The sequence below is a fragment of the Formica exsecta genome, unplaced genomic scaffold (assembly GCF_003651465.1).
Source record: "Formica exsecta isolate Colony F162 unplaced genomic scaffold, ASM365146v1 scaffold659, whole genome shotgun sequence".
Taxonomy (NCBI): domain Eukaryota; kingdom Metazoa; phylum Arthropoda; class Insecta; order Hymenoptera; family Formicidae; genus Formica; species Formica exsecta.
The window spans coordinates 503,727-526,037 of NW_021853421.1; the positions used below are offsets into that span (position 1 = coordinate 503,727).

General features: G+C 34.1%; 1 protein-coding gene and 2 long non-coding RNA genes across 19 annotated transcripts in view; 2 read left to right on the top strand and 1 right to left on the bottom strand.

Moving 5' to 3' along the window:
* Window positions 1-398: 398 nt before the first annotated feature.
* On the bottom strand, window positions 399-4,761 carry LOC115242901. Its single transcript, XR_003885131.1, has 4 exons — window positions 4,661-4,761; window positions 3,483-3,724; window positions 2,871-3,054; window positions 399-597 (listed from the first exon to the last, which is right to left on the bottom strand). It is a non-coding gene; the product is annotated as an uncharacterized LOC115242901 (long non-coding RNA).
* Window positions 4,762-4,874: 113 nt separating this feature from the next.
* On the top strand, window positions 4,875-8,735 carry LOC115242900. The gene is made up of 2 exons (XR_003885130.1): window positions 4,875-5,104; window positions 8,625-8,735. It is a non-coding gene; the product is annotated as an uncharacterized LOC115242900 (long non-coding RNA).
* A 2,612-nt stretch (window positions 8,736-11,347) lies between these two features.
* LOC115242911 (myosin heavy chain, muscle) overlaps window positions 11,348-22,311 on the top strand; it is a 52,596-nt gene continuing 41,632 nt past the window's right edge. For 5 of the 17 annotated variants that reach the window (XM_029819518.1, XM_029819517.1, XM_029819520.1 and 2 more), the window contains exons 1-5: window positions 16,867-17,037; window positions 19,010-19,166; window positions 19,455-19,684; window positions 20,091-20,154; window positions 20,828-20,926. In XM_029819518.1, coding sequence (XP_029675378.1) covers window positions 16,882-17,037; window positions 19,010-19,166; window positions 19,455-19,684; window positions 20,091-20,154; window positions 20,828-20,926 — 706 coding nt within the window. In that variant the 5' untranslated portion in view covers window positions 16,867-16,881. Of the gene's footprint in view, window positions 11,413-12,311; window positions 12,709-16,866; window positions 17,038-17,105; window positions 17,250-19,009; window positions 19,167-19,454; window positions 19,685-20,090; window positions 20,155-20,827; window positions 20,927-21,514; window positions 21,619-22,311 lie in introns of those variants that run through there. The other 12 variants (XM_029819507.1, XM_029819511.1, XM_029819512.1 and 9 more) reach the window with 6 other exon arrangements.

Genomic DNA, 22,311 nt, shown 5'->3' on the forward strand with positions numbered 1-22,311 from the left:
ATATTTATTATATATATATAAATTTTAAATTAATTAATGAAGTTGGAAGGATTTCTTTTATATATACATATATTTTTTTTTTTATATATTGCGGAAATTTTCAATTTAAAAATCTGGTTAGAAATATTTACTCTTTAGCGCAAATATAATTACAAATATAATTTGATATATGTATACAGTATGATTACATATACATTATGTATAAATAAGTATGATTCAGATAGATGATATTATATAGAAAAGAATGCGACTATCCAGAAATCTGGATACGCTCGTTGTTATTACATTATCGCTTGTATAATATCAAATTCGTAATTGTCTCGACGATGTCGATGACGGGAGGATGATGATGACTCAAGCTTCAAGGCTCACGTCGGTGAGGCGAGGCGAGAGATTCGGTCTCTCCTGCTCGCACTTCTCGTGCTTCGGGTCTCCGCCGAGCGTGTGCGTATGCGTACACGCGTGTTTCGAGAACTTCCCCTCGTCTCTTCTACTCGCCATCGTCTTCATCGCGCATACCTACGATTTCTGACTATAGAAGTGCGCGCTGTTAGAACATCGGATCCGCGGCCAACATCGACGTCATCTGGACCATCGCTAGAGTAAAATGGAGTGAAACGCCGGAAAATTACGAGAAATATCAAATGGAATGTAGTAGAGATTTATTTTAGATATATGCGGTATACATTTTTAAATTTTCTGAAAAATAACCGCAAGAATTAAGAATAAAAGTAAAGTAAAAGAATTAATTTCATTTTCTTGATGACCAGTCGCAGAAATAACGTCGTCGAGAGCAAGTTGCCAAGAAAAATACAATAAGAAATAAAGGAAATAGAAGTAGAAAGAAGAAAGATATTAAATTGCATAGAATGAGGAATAGGCTTTTAACATTAGACTTTTAGAATTTAAATATTTTGACGATTTGGCATCGAACTAAATTTTGATATAAAATTTATCTAAAATTATAATTTAAAAAGTAAGCATTGTTATTCAACTATCTACATTTAGATTTAATTCGAGAAAATCTTTCTCTTTGTAATAATAAATAATTTTATAAAAGCGCTACAAAATAATTGACGATTTTTTTAACTGTTTATAAATGTATAAAAATATATATATCATAATATTATTATAATTGTAAAAATAATCGATGGTTTTGAGGTATAACTGAGCTTCGACGAGTTTTTAGTTCGTCGTTTTCGCAGTTTCGGTTTCCCATTTTGTTTGTTGAGTAAATCTGTCAGGTATTTATTTAGCTTCGACGGCGAAAAAATGTATCGTGCTAATTTAACGGGTGGCCACCGTCTGTCCGAAAATTACTGAGCTCGTGCCAGGTATCGTGAGGAAACCCATCGATAAATTGCACCTCACGCGTCCGCGCAAATTGCCGTTCGCGAGATGATTTAAGGTCTTATGTGAGAGTTTAATTATGTTTATTTATCAAGCGTGGATAATGCCATTTTTCATTATTTCGATTCCAAAATCCATTTTTAACAGAAATAATTTATTCAAAAAGGATGAGAGAATGACTATCTCTCATTAAAGCTTGACTCGAAATTTAAATAAAAAGAGATTGTTATGGAAATTGCAAGACGAAATTGAATTAAATCAAGTACGGGAGCACAGATTATAATTAGAACAGGTCTTTCTTCGAAACATTTTCTATTCTTAAGAAAGACATGTTAAATTAATATTCGAATATATCAAAGTCCTCTTAAAGTTTATTGTTGCTTCTTTTTCACGATGCCAATTGGCTCTTTCGCTGTGAGCAATTAGCATCACATAACTTTATCTCTCCCGAAAAATTTAAATATTGATAAATATCCTTTACTTTGATACGCTTACGGATCGTTAGTGAGAATTAATTTGTTTTAATTTAATTATTTTTTTTATTAAATGCTTTTGTAAATTAATTTAATATTATCATTCTACGTCAAATTTTCATATTTCGAGAACATTTCTTTTTTTAAATTTGAGTTTCTTTTTTATTGCAGTTTATTAAATAATAAATGCCGTAAAAGGAAATAAATGGTGCACAGTTGGTCATATTTTAGTATAAGAAAAATCTAACGAACAAATATAAAGAAAATATTTTTAAATAATTATATATTAGAAAATAATAAATTATAGTAAAATAAGACAATTAATATCTATAAACTATATAAATTTTAGGCAGCTTTTTTGTAAACAAGATTAATTTTTTTTGCCAGAAAATACGTAATGATAATGTGTGTTTTATTCGAAATAGAAACTCTTGAATTCCTATGCTATCTTTCGCTCTCTAATTTTACACGTCTCGAGATAAATCATGCGACAACAGAAGAATTGAAGGCAGGCGGGGGTGCCCTAAAGTTTTAAATGATTCAGAGACTTCGATCTTTTCGCCTAGCCTCACCTAACACATACGTTTGGCACGCGCACCGGCTGTTCGCTCGTAACTATCGTGGCTCTCTTGGCACGCTGACGTCGATCACCCACGCCCGTGGAATAAGCGCGACCTAATGACGCGCGATCGACCATAATAATTTTACGTAATAATCGCGCGATGATAAGCATCACGTGAATGAAAATTTGCGGACCAAATAAAAATACGTTCAATATTATGCTATAAATTAATTCTCGAAAATATATTTACTTATAATATATTATATATCTTATTTAAATATACTTGAGTTAACGAAAAAAAAATTATTTTTTAATCAATTAAGTTTTCTTAAATTTCCGGTAATAAAGTTTTATTGAATTAGAATCTTTTAATATTGAGCATTTAGTTATATGTTTTATGTTTTACAACACGTTTTACTAGCTCTAGCAAATCATTATGAGTTGACGGAAAAGCCGAGTTTCTCAATCGACCTTATGACACATACCGTACTACACATCGGCCGTAGAATCATCGTCCTCCGCGCATCTCTTTCTGTCATTAACCAGGACTGGAAGAGGTCCAATTTCTCCGCGAGAAAACTGCATTTCTATCTATTGCACTACGTTGAACCGTTGAAATCGTACGAATAAGAGAAATGCCACGGATCGGCAAAATGCTAGGGTGTTGCCCTAGAATCATATTACGAAATGTAGAAGATATAATAATGTGTAAATATTTTACATTAAAATTAAAATAAAAGATAAGATTAGAATTTTCAAGTTAAAGAATCTGTGATTTTAGTAAAAGAACAAAATCATAAATTTTTTTCTGTAAAAAAAAAAAGAGGAAAGACATTTTTAATTGCACAAATGGGATTGTTCGTATAAATATTAAAATATAATGCACATTTATATTGTAGAATAATTTTTATATTGACGTTGATAGAAAAATTTTATTTTATCTGTATCTTCGATAACATAGTTTTTCAAAAATGACAATAATATTTCAATATTAATATTGACGAAATTAATTTTTCAATCGTTATTTCGCATTTTCTAATTTCTATCGCAATAATATTGTCTCAGCAAAAAATTCCACTTATACTGCTAATATTTACTTTCCACATATGCGCCTTTCGCGCGCAATCGGTGTCTATTTCGATGCACTTGGGGTGAAACGACGATGTATTATGGCGATCGGCACGATGACGACGATGGAATTCGTTTTACAGCGCTGCTCAGCAAGCGTAAATATTATTTCTACGGCGATTTCCCGCGAAAGATCCGCGCGCCGCGCCTTCGTCTGACCATAGCTCGTCAGCGACCACTGCGCGTTTACCGGAGCGTGTTTGGAGGCTCTCTGGAGGAAGAGAGAAGCATGCCGTTTGATCTGTTCAATTACGTATAAATAAAAACGTCATGCGCATCAAGTTCTCATCCATCGACGATCTTTCTTGCGGCTTTACACGGCAATTATATATTGTACAATTAGCCACGAATATACATATATATATGTATACGAGTATATCAGTGATTTCTCAAAGAAAGCAGAAACGAAAAGCAAGATTAAAAATAATTAAGAAAAATATTTTTTATGTAGATGTTATGTTCTATTAATATATTATCATATACTATATTACGAAAAACTGCATTTTTTGTAAATCTTGAGTTATTAAATTTTTCGTAATTTATTCGTATGCCTAAAATTTTTTTAAGGCATGTCGGCAACTTTTGGTTGTGTATATATTCACGTATCGTATGATATTTTAATACACATGTTATCTACACGATATAGTATGTATATATATATAACAAAATTCTTCAGATACTATGACAAAAAATTAATAAAATAAAAAATATTTATAAAGAATTAGATTCTTCTAGCTTAATCAGATCGGAATGGAGGAAGAAGATGATGAAGAAAAAAAAGAGAAAAAACACTATATCTGTTCATCGTTCGAAGAAGAATTTTTACGTGTCGATAGCTCAATTGACCTCAAAAGAGTACATCTTTTTGGTACAAAGTTTAAATTATTCAAAGAAAAAATGGAAGCGCAAAAAAGACATCGTGAGAAAAAATTGTCAGCTTTGATTAAGCACAAAAAACGAAGCACGAGGCAAGTATGAGAAAGATATCCATCGATCATCCATCCATCCAATCAACTGTCCAATCTGTTTTGACATAACCGGACATGAGCGAGAACCATCGTTTACCGACGCGCACCCCGAATAACGCTCGCGGCCACGTGCGCCCTCCACGTGGCGTATTCCTCCTTCCTTTTCTCTCCTTTCTTACTTAGTCACTCTCTTTCTCTTTTTCTCGACGGATCACCGCGGAGGAACCGAGCGAGGTGAAGAAGCACGAGCGCATCCTCCGAAATTCCGCCACCTCTTTCTTCCATTTCGAGGTCCGCGACGTTCGCCACGGCCGGGGGTAGTCCAGGGTACCGAGCGGGGGAAGCCATCAGCGGCGTTACTCCGTAGAGGGGACCGACAGGCATCAGCGTCTCGCTCCGATGTCTATTTTCATCTCACTCGGCGGCGTCGCGGCCACCCCTTGTCGCACCGCGTTCTCAGTATCATCGTCCGCCTAAAAAGGTAGATTGACCGTGGAAGTAACGCGATCCGCGATTGGTCGGCCAGGTCGACGAATCGGTCGTCGCGTTACACCCCAGGATCACGTTGCACGCGCTTATATTGGGAGCCCCCGCGCGTTTCCCCGACAGAACGGCTCTCTAACGTAAGTGCATCACGTCGCGACCGTCGCGCGACGCCGCCGGCCTTGTTTCTTTTTCTTTCCACTTTTCTTTTTCCTCTTTCGATTAAGACAGAAGACGAGAAAAAGAAAAATATAATGGAAAGAAACATCCGGATGTAACATCCGAATATTATCGTCCAATACGCATCATCTATCGGATCGCACACTCACAGAGATCAACGAACACCCAGATACACGTGTGTACACGCTATAGCGGTTTGGTGATAAGGAATGGATTTATCGCGGCGATGTAGGGTGAAACTTAGGTCCGTAAGAATTTTGTGGAACTCGCGAGGGGACCGAGTTCGGGTGGTCGAGAAAGAACTCTTCAAGCTCTCCTTCGGTAGGATCGCGTGTGCGTCTGTGCCGAATCTATCCCGGGAAGGAAGTCACCCCCAGGTGGGCGGAAAGTGATTGGAAAGGGGGTGATTTTCTGAGGGAGTGACTGTTTTTGATCTTCATCGATCCTTAGTGACGTACTCGTGTGAGAATCCGACGAGGTGCGAGCGAGGATGTGCCAGGACCCTTCGAAGGAGCCCTTTACCTGTGTCTGTGTTTATAATCCTCTGAACGGTGGTCGGACATAGTGTGCACTCTCTCCTTCTCCCTATTCGTTTTTTTTCTTCTTCTTTTATATATCTTCCATCTTCTTCATCCTCTGCTCCGATTCAATTAAAATTAAAAGAAAGAGCGTATTTTCAGTGTCGATCAAATCGACTTCCAATCGTGTTTCTTCTTTTCGCTGGAAGCAACGAGGTGTACACATCAGGAATATATCAATGTGCGACGCTACCAAATTTGAGTTCTTCTCTTTCGATTAAGACAGAAGACGAGAAAAAGAAAAATATAATGGAAAGAAACATCCGGATGTAACATCCGAATATTATCGTCCAATACGCATCATCTATCGGATCGCACACTCACAGAGATCAACGAACACCCAGATACACGTGTGTACACGCTATAGCGGTTTGGTGATAAGGAATGGATTTATCGCGGCGATGTAGGGTGAAACTTAGGTCCGTAAGAATTTTGTGGAACTCGCGAGGGGACCGAGTTCGGGTGGTCGAGAAAGAACTCTTCAAGCTCTCCTTCGGTAGGATCGCGTGTGCGTCTGTGCCGAATCTATCCCGGGAAGGAAGTCACCCCCAGGTGGGCGGAAAGTGATTGGAAAGGGGGTGATTTTCTGAGGGAGTGACTGTTTTTGATCTTCATCGATCCTTAGTGACGTACTCGTGTGAGAATCCGACGAGGTGCGAGCGAGGATGTGCCAGGACCCTTCGAAGGAGCCCTTTACCTGTGTCTGTGTTTATAATCCTCTGAACGGTGGTCGGACATAGTGTGCACTCTCTCCTTCTCCCTATTCGTTTTTTTTCTTCTTCTTTTATATATCTTCCATCTTCTTCATCCTCTGCTCCGATTCAATTAAAATTAAAAGAAAGAGCGTATTTTCAGTGTCGATCAAATCGACTTCCAATCGTGTTTCTTCTTTTCGCTGGAAGCAACGAGGTGTACACATCAGGAATATATCAATGTGCGACGCTACCAAATTTGAGTTCTAGGCGTTCAAATCGTTTTAAAGGAATCATCGAATACATTCGCATTTGTGCTATTATCTCAATCATATTTATATAATTTATAATTTCTATATAATATACATAATATTATATAAAAGTTTATTTAAATATTTATAGAGGGCAAAAGAGTTAATATTAAGTTAATATAGATATATTGATTAAAAAAGCATCGACTTATTTAGGGCCAGATTGTTTTCTTAATTAACATTTGCTAGTTAATTCCAGATTCGCGAAAATAAAAATTCTGTTTAATTTTCTTAGATAATATGATTTAACAATGTCACAAAATTATATTAAAATACCTAATTTTAATTTATAATTGTTATGTGAACGACATCTTATCGTAATAATTTTTGAATAATTTTTTGTGCGAATTATGTTGCCGTAAACTGAATAAAAAAACCAGCATACAGAAAAGTTAATTTGATTGTAATAGTCTTTTATCGGTGAAAGAGTAGCGAGGTCGATTTTCTCTATGCGTAAAATTTCTGCTTAGAAGATTTATTTTGTATTAAAAATTGCAGATTTTTTATTTATTAAATTTTAGCGTATTCTTCATCAGATAAAAAATTCAGCGATTTTATATGTAAAGTTTTATCATTTTTATTATCTATATGTTTTTCTTTGTATTTATTCTTCTTTTAAAGCTTATCGCTTTTTCCTTCTCATCAATATTGTTCTTTATTATGATCCATATATCTATGACTGATTTTGTTTATCATTTAAAGTCTACGTTTTTTCAAAACATCCGTTAAGCTAATAAACTTACGAATGTCTTCTATATGTTACACATTTTTCATATTTGTTCAAAGGAACAGAAATATCGGAGATCTTGTAACGCGATACATCGCTCTTTTTGGTCCGATCGCCAGTGCCGCTTCATGGCTGCTCCATTTTGTATTCTTATCTGATTATGCAATCCCCTATCGCGTTCTTCTTCACGAGTCTTCTTCGTGATACACGCACAATCGTCGAGTATTAGTGCCAGTGACATTGTAGCAACATCATATAAAACTGATCGGACGTGAAGCGTATTGGATAAATTAAATTTGTATTACTATTGAAATGTTTTTTTTTAAATATTTGAGTGAAATGAGAAAAGCCGGCGGTTGTCTCGATAAAAATCTTAAAAAATTTTTTTAATTTCGCTTTACGAGACTAGAAGACTTCTAGTATTCAGGCAATGGCTAAGAAATATTATTCATCTGATCTTCTTGTATAAAATAATTTTTAATATTTTTAATATTACAAATAGATTAAATAATAGAAGAAATACATCGTTAATAGATTGTTTTGGATATTTTACATTAATAATCCGTAAATGCTTCAACTAATTTGATAAGAATTAAGATTAATCTTTTCTTTTAACAAATACACACACACATTGACGATGCTTTTAAATTACAAATGTTTGAAATAAAAAGTTTGTAAGCTTTGGAGACAGTATTTCTATATTTTTTATTATAATATATATATTTTTAATATCAAGTATTACTTAAACAATTTTTTAATTTAAAAATTAATTATAAAAAGATTCAAAGAACGCGACAAATATTTAACATTTTTACTCAAGAAAATAAAGTTTAAACTTAAAAAATCTATGGACGAGTATTGACTTGTGAGATATCTGGGACATCTCATAAAATATATTTTCTCAGCCATTGTTTAGCGTTATTATATTGGCGCACAAAAGAGTATTTATTAAATAAAATTGGAAATTAGACTAGAGATACAATTGGAATAGAGAAGTAATCTTTATTGAAATATATATAATTATTGTGTGATTCCTCATTATATATTCTTAAAAGATATTAATGGAAATATATTAGATATCTCTTTTGCACACCAATGACTAGTTGTAGTTTCGTAAAGCGAGCTTTAGGCAACCGGGAGCAATCGAGATTTTCTAATCGATCGTTCCCCAGGGCCGCCCGAAACGTGCCGCCAGAAGTAGTCCGTCCGCCGCCGAACCAACAACAAGCCCCAAAGGCAAACGACAGGAAGAAGAGGAACAGTCCTCCCCTCCTACCGAAAAAGAAGCGAGACCTCACGAGATAGCCCGTGAGTGCCACGGCATCAGTTTACCGCCAGTAGAGCCCAGAGGAAGTACCAAGGATGCCAGCCCCAAAGGCTCAGGAGGGAGAGGATCCCGATCCGACCCCATATCTCTTCGTCTCTCTCGAGCAGAAGAGAATCGACCAGACAAAACCCTATGATGCAAAGAAGGCGTGCTGGGTACCTGATGAGAAGGATGGCTACCTTCTCGGCGAGATTAAAGCCACCAAGGGCGATGTTGTCAGCGTCAGCTTGCCTGGCGGCGAGGTATGTCTACTACTAGGGTGCAAATGACCCCTTCTTTTGACCTCAATTATCCTAGAAACATATTAAATTGTTTGGAAAATAATGGTCGTCTAATAAAAGGGAGACCCGTTTTTTTTTCTTTTTTTAATTTTATATATTTTATTTCTTTTTAAATCAATTTTAAAAAAATTTTAAAGCACAAGTTCAACTCTTTTTAAACAATCTTAAGAAGAGATTGAAACTGAAGAAAAAAATTGCCGTTATTAATCAAACGTTAATATGAATAATCAAATGTTTAGAATATCTGAAAATGATACTATGAAATTTTGTTTTTTGGATATTAAGAATATAAAAGATACTGGTCTTTGTTTCATTATATTATCGAAAATGATTATAGCGAGTAGTATTCGAAATTTCAATACTTTGAAATTCTGGGAAATTTCCGGTTGCACTTTATACTTCAAAAGAAATAATATTGTTTAATAAATTAATTTTGTACTCAGTGTTCTAAAATAATTGGAACACACAACAATATACTCTTATGATTTTCCTACAATATATATATACACTTTAATAATTTAAATATTTTACTCAAGTGTATATATAAGAAACTAAATAACTTTTTAGTTCAAATTTTGAGAGAAAACTGTTCAATTTAATAATCATAATAATCAATGTTAATTATATTAGCGAGTATATTATATGTATACGATATTTATTTGTATTTCATATAGTTGATGCATTTATTAATCTAAATATTTTACAAGTATATTCTAGAATTTTAGAATTATTTTTTACAAATGATTTATACTACTTTTATTTTTAAATTTTTACTATGTTTTCAATAATTATTAATTAAATAGCACAATTACATCAGATAATCATAACTTAAATAATGTCGCGATTGATCGTGTCGCATCGAAATCGTCATCGGTCGGTTCCCGGGAAGGAAGTCACCCCCAGGTGGGCGGAAAGTGATTGGAAAGGGGGTGATTTTCTGAGGGAGTGACTGTTTTTGATCTTCATCGATCCTTAGTGACGTACTCGTGTGAGAATCCGACGAGGTGCGAGCGAGGATGTGCCAGGACCCTTCGAAGGAGCCCTTTACCTGTGTCTGTGTTTATAATCCTCTGAACGGTGGTCGGACATAGTGTGCACTCTCTCCTTCTCCCTATTCGTTTTTTTTCTTCTTCTTTTATATATCTTCCATCTTCTTCATCCTCTGCTCCGATTCAATTAAAATTAAAAGAAAGAGCGTATTTTCAGTGTCGATCAAATCGACTTCCAATCGTGTTTCTTCTTTTCGCTGGAAGCAACGAGGTGTACACATCAGGAATATATCAATGTGCGACGCTACCAAATTTTAGTTCTAGGCGTTCAAATCGTTTTAAAGGAATCATCGAATACATTCGCATTTGTGCTATTATCTCAATCATATTTATATAATTTATAATTTCTATATAATATACATAATATTATATAAAAGTTTATTTAAATATTTATAGAGGGCAAAAGAGTTAATATTAAGTTAATATAGATATATTGATTAAAAAAGCATCGACTTATTTAGGGCCAGATTGTTTTCTTAATTAACATTTGCTAGTTAATTCCAGATTCGCGAAAATAAAAATTCTGTTTAATTTTCTTAGATAATATGATTTAACAATGTCACAAAATTATATTAAAATACCTAATTTTAATTTATAATTGTTATGTGAACGACATCTTATCGTAATAATTTTTGAATAATTTTTTGTGCGAATTATGTTGCCGTAAACTGAATAAAAAAACCAGCATACAGAAAAGTTAATTTGATTGTAATAGTCTTTTATCGGTGAAAGAGTAGCGAGGTCGATTTTCTCTATGCGTAAAATTTCTGCTTAGAAGATTTATTTTGTATTAAAAATTGCAGATTTTTTATTTATTAAATTTTAGCGTATTCTTCATCAGATAAAAAATTCAGCGATTTTATATGTAAAGTTTTATCATTTTTATTATCTATATGTTTTTCTTTGTATTTATTCTTCTTTTAAAGCTTATCGCTTTTTCCTTCTCATCAATATTGTTCTTTATTATGATCCATATATCTATGACTGATTTTGTTTATCATTTAAAGTCTACGTTTTTTCAAAACATCCGTTAAGCTAATAAACTTACGAATGTCTTCTATATGTTACACATTTTTCATATTTGTTCAAAGGAACAGAAATATCGGAGATCTTGTAACGCGATACATCGCTCTTTTTGGTCCGATCGCCAGTGCCGCTTCATGGCTGCTCCATTTTGTATTCTTATCTGATTATGCAATCCCCTATCGCGTTCTTCTTCGCGAATCTTCTTCGTGATACACGCACAATCGTCGAGTATTAGTGCCAGTGACATTGTAGCAACATCATATAAAACTGATCGGACGTGAAGCGTATTGGATAAATTAAATTTGTATTACTATTGAAATGTTTTTTTTTAAATATTTGAGTGAAATGAGAAAAGCCGGCGGTTGTCTCGATAAAAATCTTAAAAAATTTTTTTAATTTCGCTTTACGAGACTAGAAGACTTCTAGTATTCAGGCAATGGCTAAGAAATATTATTCATCTGATCTTCTTGTATAAAATAATTTTTAATATTTTTAATATTACAAATAGATTAAATAATAGAAGAAATACATCGTTAATAGATTGTTTTGGATATTTTACATTAATAATCCGTAAATGCTTCAACTAATTTGATAAGAATTAAGATTAATCTTTTCTTTTAACAAATACACACACACATTGACGATGCTTTTAAATTACAAATGTTTGAAATAAAAAGTTTGTAAGCTTTGGAGACAGTATTTCTATATTTTTTATTATAATATATATATTTTTAATATCAAGTATTACTTAAACAATTTTTTAATTTAAAAATTAATTATAAAAAGATTCAAAGAACGCGACAAATATTTAACATTTTTACTCAAGAAAATAAAGTTTAAACTTAAAAAATCTATGGACGAGTATTGACTTGTGAGATATCTGGGACATCTCATAAAATATATTTTCTCAGCCATTGTTTAGCGTTATTATATTGGCGCACAAAAGAGTATTTATTAAATAAAATTGGAAATTAGACTAGAGATACAATTGGAATAGAGAAGTAATCTTTATTGAAATATATAATTATTGTGTGATTCCTCATTATATATTCTTAAAAGATATTAATGGAAATATATTAGATATCTCTTTTGCACACCAATGACTAGTTGTAGTTTCGTAAAGCGAGCTTTAGGCAACCGGGAGCAATCGAGATTTTCTAATCGATCGTTCCCCAGGGCCGCCCGAAACGTGCCGCCAGAAGTAGTCCGTCCGCCGCCGAACCAACAACAAGCCCCAAAGGCAAACGACAGGAAGAAGAGGAACAGTCCTCCCCTCCTACCGAAAAAGAAGCGAGACCTCACGAGATAGCCCGTGAGTGCCACGGCATCAGTTTACCGCCAGTAGAGCCCAGAGGAAGTACCAAGGATGCCAGCCCCAAAGGCTCAGGAGGGAGAGGATCCCGATCCGACCCCATATCTCTTCGTCTCTCTCGAGCAGAAGAGAATCGACCAGACAAAACCCTATGATGCAAAGAAGGCGTGCTGGGTACCTGATGAGAAGGATGGCTACCTTCTCGGCGAGATTAAAGCCACCAAGGGCGATGTTGTCAGCGTCAGCTTGCCTGGCGGCGAGGTATGTCTACTACTAGGGTGCAAATGACCCCTTCTTTTGACCTCAATTATCCTAGAAACATATTAAATTGTTTGGAAAATAATGGTCGTCTAATAAAAGGGAGACCCGTTTTTTTTTCTTTTTTTAATTTTATATATTTTATTTCTTTTTAAATCAATTTTAAAAAAATTTTAAAGCACAAGTTCAACTCTTTTTAAACAATCTTAAGAAGAGATTGAAACTGAAGAAAAAAATTGCCGTTATTAATCAAACGTTAATATGAATAATCAAATGTTTAGAATATCTGAAAATGATACTATGAAATTTTGTTTTTTGGATATTAAGAATATAAAAGATACTGGTCTTTGTTTCATTATATTATCGAAAATGATTATAGCGAGTAGTATTCGAAATTTCAATACTTTGAAATTCTGGGAAATTTCCGGTTGCACTTTATACTTCAAAAGAAATAATATTGTTTAATAAATTAATTTTGTACTCAGTGTTCTAAAATAATTGGAACACACAACAATATACTCTTATGATTTTCCTACAATATATATATACACTTTAATAATTTAAATATTTTACTCAAGTGTATATATAAGAAACTAAATAACTTTTTAGTTCAAATTTTGAGAGAAAACTGTTCAATTTAATAATCATAATAATCAATGTTAATTATATTAGCGAGTATATTATATGTATACGATATTTATTTGTATTTCATATAGTTGATGCATTTATTAATCTAAATATTTTACAAGTATATTCTAGAATTTTAGAATTATTTTTTACAAATGATTTATACTACTTTTATTTTTAAATTTTTACTATGTTTTCAATAATTATTAATTAAATAGCACAATTACATCAGATAATCATAACTTAAATAATGTCGCGATTGATCGTGTCGCATCGAAATCGTCATCGGTCGGTTCATACGTCTTCCTTCTCTACTGTCTGTCGTAGAATGTGTTTTTCTACTGCGTTACTTTCTTTAGCTAAGAAAATCGTTCTTTAACTTTTAAATACGCGATTCTATATCACGCGAGAAAATGTTTTCGTACCCAAAATAAATCTTATAATATAATAAATATAAAAAAGGAGAATACAAATGTTTATCTTACATATCGCGCGCGATAAAAATATAAATCATTATACTATCTTAAAGTACAAATAATAAAAAGACTCGCTCGAAATCTTTGCCAAATTTTACTGTAATTGCTTCCTCTTTCTCTTTCACTCTTTCGAACTAGACCCCGATAGCGACGTAATACTTTTTGAGAGCGCGATTACATCGGGAAAGCATCCGTGCGACTTTTCGCTTACGCACGAGGAAGACGTCGACGCGAAGGCGCATTCCGATTCCGCCGGATAAATCCGTTCGCTCGCATAAAGTTTTCGGGGGGAACGAGGGGGGAGCGTCTGTTTACCGCTCAGCGATTTCCATCGATCGCCATGGAAGGATCGAGGCGCGATCTCTACCTCTGCCTTGGCGATTTTTTAGCCGGCACGGCCGACCGAGAAAGATAGAGGTAGAAAGAGAAAGAGAGAGAGAGGGAGTTTGCTCGCTTCTATATATATATATATAAAGAAGGGGGAGAAACGGGGATCTTGCTGGCGATCTATTTTCGGAGAACAGAAAACCGGCCGCGAACCGCCGCCACCGAGCACTCTCGACCTTCTGTCACTCGATCGCTCGAAGGCGTAAGCTTTCTCTTTAGACAGAAATAAAGTTCCTTTCGAGCTTGAGGCTTGTCAAAAAACGCATTATGTAAAGGGTGACTTTCTGTCCTTTTTTTTCTCTCTCTTTTGCTGGCGAAAATAAGCAATGACGATCTGTCTGTGAAACAAAGCGCTGGAATTTTGATGATACTTCTTTATCTCTTCTATGAAATGAAAAAGAGCGCTAAAACTTGCAATTAATTTTGAAAAAATTTTTAACAATTTAAAAAAAGTAAAAAAATTACATTGAAATTTTCATTTTACAGGGAATATCTAAGTGTATAGATTTTAATTTTACTTGCAAAAATATATATAACAGTAGTAGACAGAGTGTCAATGCTACTATGAGTCGTATCGAATAATAAAAATATAGAATGAATAGAAATATATTAATGGAATTAGCAAATACCATAAAATTTGTAAAAAAAATCGACACATTTCTTTTTATTTTACAGAAATTTTAATTAATTTTTGTAAATCTTCGATTTTTTATAATTAATATTATAATTATTTCTGATCCCAAATTGTGGCAAATTCCTTCTATCCAGAAATCGTGATAAAGATTTCTGATAGCAAGTAGTGGGAGAAGATGTATGATTGATATTAAACTTTTTGCTAAGACATTCCTCCCTCAATTCACAAATTAATAAAAATGCTTCTCTCTCAATAGACTCTAATTAATCAGTATATTATTCGATGACTGCAATATCTTTAAAACGTTTTTTAGAATTTTCTTGTAGCATCGCGGAAGTAAATGACGAAAATTGGGAAGGTTTTCAAGACTATCAAACTTTTACATACATTTTTGAAATATTGCTTTAAAAAAAAAATTACAAACACAAAATGATAAATTTGAAATTTACCAGATTTAATACTTTTTTTCTTTCTCTCTCTATCTTTCTTTCTACAATGTAAAATTTTGTAATATTATATTTTTTTCAAGAACGTTAAACTTCCGAAATAACTTAAAATTCTATAATTTTATTATCCACGCTTTCTATATTTTCTCTTTTTCTCTTTTGCCAATGCATTCCGCAATTAGAAAATAAATAAATTTCGCGCTGTATCTTGCTAACATTCTACTGATCGTATATCAATAGCATAAATTGTTTCATTCATAATTATGGTCGCTATTAAATCTCGATCACGCTTGATCCCGAAAGTCTCAAGCGCAACATCGTGTTATAAGATCGCCACACATTTTACACACAATTTCCAGAGAAGTACGCTATTTTCGCGCACTAGGCCCGGAATTCCACTTTTGGGGCACTCTCGAACAAACGGCCCCGTTATCCGTGTTCCCGTCGGTTACATAATGGTTCAGCAAACCCCTGCTGCCTCGCGCGTCGCCTCGTTACGACAGTAAGCCTAAACGCTATTGTTAGCACCGCCGTTGCTAGCGCCTAGCATAATAATAAGTCGAAACGCCACTTCTCGAAACGCGGGTCAACGTATTTTTAGAGCAGCAACTTCTCGTGCGCTGGGCCCGAGAGAAAAGGAGAAGAGAAAGAGAGAGAGAGAAAGAGATAGAGAAAAATAGAGAAACAGAAGTGTCATCAGCAGTTGCCAAAAAGCCTCTTTACGCAATACAATCGTCGAGAAAAAAATGTCTCATCTGTTTCCGCTATGCAGATTTTTAGCACAATCCCTTTATCCATCGTGATAAATCCAGTCAATTCTCTTTTGACTCTAATGTTGTAGGAATTAATTTTTGCGAGATTAATTAATATGTATTAAGAGAAAGAGATTAATTAATATAAATTAATGTTTCCATCGATATTTAAAATATTTATGATGATATTATATAGTTACATATGTGATTATATTTTATAATAATTAACGCATTCTCTCTCTTAATTTTCTCGGTTCTGTTATCTCGGTAAATAAAAGTTGATAACGGAGAGGTAATTATAACAATGAAATATATAGTAGAAGAGCATTTAAAAATACTCAAATTATAAAATTGAACAAAAACCCTTCGAAGAAGATTATATACAACTATGAAGCAACTCAATGATTTAATTGCATCAATTAATTGTTGATCTAAAATTTTAAATATTTCAATTAAATTTTTAATTTTTATTTGAGATTAATGCATAAATTTTCTAATTAATTAAAAATATTTTTTATTTGATTACTGCGGGTATTATATAAGCAGTATCATATATGTATATATATTTAACTTCTTTGTATCTTTATCTTCGAAAATTTAAATAATCGAGATAATTAATTCTTCTTGATTTAAGATGAAAAATATATTTTCCGAATAACAATAATATATACTTCACAGACAACAGTTCGGGAGTATTTTTTTATATTTTTTTCGCATGTAACTCTGGGAGATCGGTAAAATTATTAAATACAATACGTGATTGACAAAATTGCTTGGTCGATATGTGTAATAATGACGGAACCAAAAAGAGAGAAAAAAACATAAAAGAGAAAGAAAAAAAAAAAGATTTTGCAATGCTCGCGCAGACAAAACAGTTCCGCAAGGACCAGCTGTCCCAAGTGAATCCGCCAAAATTCGAGAAATCCGAAGACATGGCCGACCTGACCTACCTGAACGAGGCGTCGGTGTTGCACAACCTGAAGCAGCGTTACTACGCCAAATTAATCTACGTAAGTCGATTATCGTGATCTATCACCGCTAATTCGTCCTTTCTTTCTCTCTCGGGGCCCGATGATAGACCAGGGACTTCAAGAAGGACCAGCTGCAGCAGGTGAACCCGCCCAAGTATGAGAAAGCCGAGGATATGTCCAATCTGACCTACCTCAACGATGCTTCGGTCCTCCACAACTTGAAGCAACGTTACTACGCCCAGCTCATCTACGTAAGGCAGCGACGGAGAATCTCGCTCCCTTCCCTCGCTTCCGAGGACGAAGAGAGCTTTGTCTAGCTTTGTCTCGAGTGTTTTTCTCCTGTTTTGCGAGCCGCCCAAATCTCGCATTTTTCATTCAGAATTTTGTCGAATGACGATGTTTCGAAGGATTGACTCGTCGCTAAAAACGCCAGGACGCGTCACGCGATGTTTCTAGAAGATCCTTCGGGTTTTTATTTTATCGTCTGTTCCTCATCCGCGATAAAAAACTCGCCAGGATGCGAATCCTTCAAGAGCACGTCGTCCTAAAGCACGATGACGTGCCGCGACGTCTCTTGGCTTTTTTTATCTCCATTTTTTATCGATGATCCTTCTCTCGCAAGAACGATAATCTCGACGATTTTTCCATTCGATATCTCCATCATTGGAAAATGCATGATCTTTTTTCTTCCTTTATTTATTCATTCATTTATCTTCAGAATGAGAGGATGACATCGTCACAAAAAGCACCGTGACGTGCCGCGATGTCTCCTAGCTTCTTATCGATCTTTTTATCATTCTTTATAATCCTTTTTCCGTAAAGACGATGACTTTCGTGTACACTCTATACTTTAATCACCGGAGGATGCATGAGTTTTTGTTTTAGTGAGAGGATGACATTGTTACAAAGCACAATGACGTGCCGCGACGTTCTGCGATTTTTTCAATATTGAAAGTTATTTCTTTTCCTCTGGATAATGATATTTATCTCATAATTTGATCATCAATTTGACAATTTCTTCATGTTAAAAAGATGTGAAGCAAGAAGTATCATTCTTATTTTATATTTTCTCAATTATTGCCGAAAAATACTTCAATAAATTCTTCACGATATGTTTTTCCTTTTGATTCGCATAAAATGTGCGATCGATCTGTCTGTTGCTCTATGTTTGTTTCCTTTTCTTGAATGTTTTATCCACTGTGTTTAACTGAGAGCGCTCAACGTAACTCACAAAGCGAAGGTCCTGAAGGATGCTCTCGTTTCGAGACGCGAGTCGCATCCGCTATGATGGAAGATGGACTGTACCTGCATCAATTTGTTTTTTTTTTCTATTTTGATTATTTTATGTGTATCTTTTGCTAATATCATCGCCATATTGCCTGATTGATTTATTGAATTTTTCGATTTATATAATAAATTAAAAAATATTATATACATAATAGATGTTTTCTAATTTTTCTTTGCACTTATCATATTATTTATAGATAATATTAATTTATTCATTATTTAATTTTTATTAATATGAAGATCTTGATTCTGCAATAATCAGACATTATCGATGCTATATTATACAGACAAATTTCAGCTGTCCGAAGTTTAATTAAACAAAACTGAATTAAATTATTACAAATAACCTATTTTATGTTAAATTTATATAATTATTTTATTACATGAATTTTTTTAAAAATCTTTCTATAAATTTTTATAACATATTTAAATCTTATATTTCATTTATTAAATCAAAAATTCCTATAATTGGCGATAATTGAAGTAATTTTTCTTATTGATTTTAGAATCTCGGACAGCAGAAAAGTGTCGGTAATTTTTTTGTGCACGTAATCGCGATGTGATCCTCTCTTGTGGGAGACGGATTTCACGCTCAGGATCGAAGGATCTTCGTTCTGGCGAACCGTCAAGGACCGGTCGAGCCATAGAACGTCGTCCGGAGTTCCGATCTTTCGCGTGTATTGATCGATCTTTAAATGTGTCGTCGATCTGTTTATCTTTGCAGACCTATTCCGGCTTGTTCTGCGTGGCTATCAATCCCTATAAAAGATTCCCCGTCTACACTCACAGGTGCGCCAAACTGTATCGTGGCAAGAGGCGTAATGAAGTGCCGCCGCACATTTTCGCCATTTCTGATGGAGCTTACGTCAACATGCTTACCAGTGCGTAAAAATATGTTTATGCAAGGCAATATTAATTATACTAATTGCAATACCGTTGGGAAAAGCCGTATTATAATACTTTTGACATAAAAACATCGAGACATATAATTTTTACTAACGATTAAGCTAAATTAATTTATCTTGAAGTTAGTGGATAGAATTATATGTAAAAGATAGGTAAAATACATTTTTCTTAATTTTTAAAGATAACATAGTTAAAAAAGGAAACAACGATTTTAGTCAATTTTCGTGTTGTTATGTAAAATCTGTGTCTCTTGTTCCCAACAGACAGCGAGAACCAGTCTATGTTGATCACTGGTGAGTCTGGTGCCGGAAAGACTGAGAACACGAAAAAGGTAATCGCGTATTTCGCCACCGTCGGTGCCTCAACTAAGAAAGAGAAGGAAGAGTCAGATAAGAAGAAGGGCTCTCTGGAGGACCAGGTCGTCCAAACCAATCCCGTCCTGGAGGCCTTCGGTAACGCCAAGACCGTCCGTAACGATAACTCCTCTCGTTTCGTAAGTGCTTCTATTTTAACGCTTAAATATACGAAGCGTCCAATAAGACAAAAAATAGCCATTACTATATTTGGCTAAGATAAACGATTGCGTATACGAAGAAGTTTATAATAACGTTTCGGAAAATGTAGACGAGATGAGAGAAAAAAGAAGCTGCTGTATGAAAATTTTATTTTAAAACTCAGAAATATAATATTTTTTAAAATATTAAATTTAAAATTAAAATTGCAATAATTCAGTTTTTCTTAGATTTAAATCTATTTTATGAAAATACATAAGATTAGAGATTGAGAAATTTTGTTTAATATGATTGATTTCTCTCGTCGAGTGCGATTGAGAGTTTAATAAAGTTTTATTATTTTAATAGATGAATTAATTACACTTTCGTCTTTTCTCTTGTGAATAGGGTAAATTCATCCGTATTCACTTTGGTCCCTCCGGAAAACTGGCCGGTGCTGATATCGAGACTTGTGAGTATTGATTTATCTTCGAATATTGCAAGAAAGAAATCGCGATTATTAATTTTGCGCAGTTAACCGCGATCCATGCTTAGTAGTCACGTCAAGGTGACGGAAGAGGAACGCGTTTATTATCGTCACGATCCAACACATATACCGTAGAGGCGCAGTTGGCTTCGATTCGCGTGTGCATCGTTCGAGCTGTTCTTCGATTGCGTTCGGTTATTTTTGCGCGACCGCTCGCTTCGTTTCGTTTCGTTTGGCTTAAATTTCGCTCGCGTCATCGCATAACTTGATTCCCTTACTTAATTTTGTGCTATAAACAACAATATATCACGCGCGTTTTTTTACGCAACTATGTTTGCGATAAATTTCTATCAGCAAGAAAAAGAAAAAAAAAATTATTATTTTTAATCACTTGTAAGATAAATCAAATTATTATATTAAATCAATTATTTTAACGCGACCAATCTTTCAATTATCATCGCTATTTTTAATGACGCGATTGAAATGAGCTCTTTTAACATTTTCAAAAAAGATACAGTGTGCAAGCGCTATCTTTTTATTTACCATAGATGTTTTCAATGAACTTTAATAAAATTTATTCGATACTTTTGCTGAAATTATAAAATATTCTTTTCACGGTATACGCTGTGTATTTAAAATGATCTTTTCTCCTATATAGATCTGCTGGAGAAGGCTCGTGTCATCTCTCAACAGTCTCTGGAACGTTCGTATCACATCTTCTACCAGATGATGTCCGGATCAGTCAAGGGACTGAAGGGTAAGATTATTGATATTCCGCGAGAAAGAGAAACTGAAAGCTGATTGAAATTTAAATAAGATTACGACGCGTCGATTTTTATAAATTATATTTTCCTTCTCAGAATCGTATTGATAAATCATCGCTGCCTCGAAAAATTAATTATATCTATATATTTCTGAAATATTATATAACAAAAAAAATAATTAATTTAGTTTAATTTAATATTTAATTTAGTTTAATTAATATATTTTATTTATATATGAGAAATTCATCGTATAAATTATTCATATACAAGAAAATAGTGCTTTTGTGCTATAATATTAAATATAGCATAAAATTGCACCTAGTTAATTATTCTCGAGATGAGAAATTAATTTTCTCGAGGTAGCGGTCATTTTTTCGGGACGATTTTGCGATCCCTCTTGATCCTGATAACGGGATTAGGTCAGGAAGATGAGACAGGTGCTGCGGGAGCTGGGGAGAGAGAAAGGATCCGCGCGTAAATTTGAGGCGCGATAATCGCCCAGAGGGTCGCCCTTCTTCTTCTTACACATCTAAGTAAAGTTTCTCATTATCAAATTATGTGTGTCCCTCACTTCCATGCAGACCAGTGCCTCCTTACGAACGACATCACCGATTACTACTTCGTATCTCAGGGCAAGACGACGATCCCGAATGTCGACGACGGCGAGGAGTGTCTGCTGACCGACGTAAGGACCTGACGATGACGAATATCGCAGGGTTCTCGCCTCTCGTTTATCTTTGCCAACCTCTTGCAGCCCCCCCTCCTCCCCATGTATATGACACCTTAAACTCGATTGTTGGCCAATCGGTAGTTTTCTTGAATTAACCGTTGCCTGGAAAAACTGTAGCAGGCAATAATGGCCTCTAAAACGAGGTTATCACACATGGGAGAGACGTGTTCATCGAAATCGATTTTCCTCTCAATCAAATTTTGGATTTAAATTATTTTTTAATTAATATCAATGATTTCAAATGAGAAAAAAATCTATTCAGGCTCGACATCTTAATAGTTTTAAAGTAAAGAAATTTTAATCGATAAAAGAAAATTAATGACCTTAAATTACAAAAGGTTTAAATTGTAGAGTTGATTGATTTTTATTAGTACAATTTAAAGAAATGTTATTTGATTAAAATAATTTTTATTTTACATTGTTTGCCTTTGTTTTTCTTAAAAAAGAAATTAGATAAAATTGTTATATTTCAAGAAATTCGATAGCGACGGACACGTATCTCTTGTGTAACGTATCAGTGTGTTAGTAGACATCTTTGCTACGAGAGCTGAAACATCTTGTATATAATATCATTCTCCTAGCGCAATCCGCAGAAGGAGTAGCAGAGCTGTACTGTAGAAACGTACTTTGAGAGAGTAATTTGAGTTG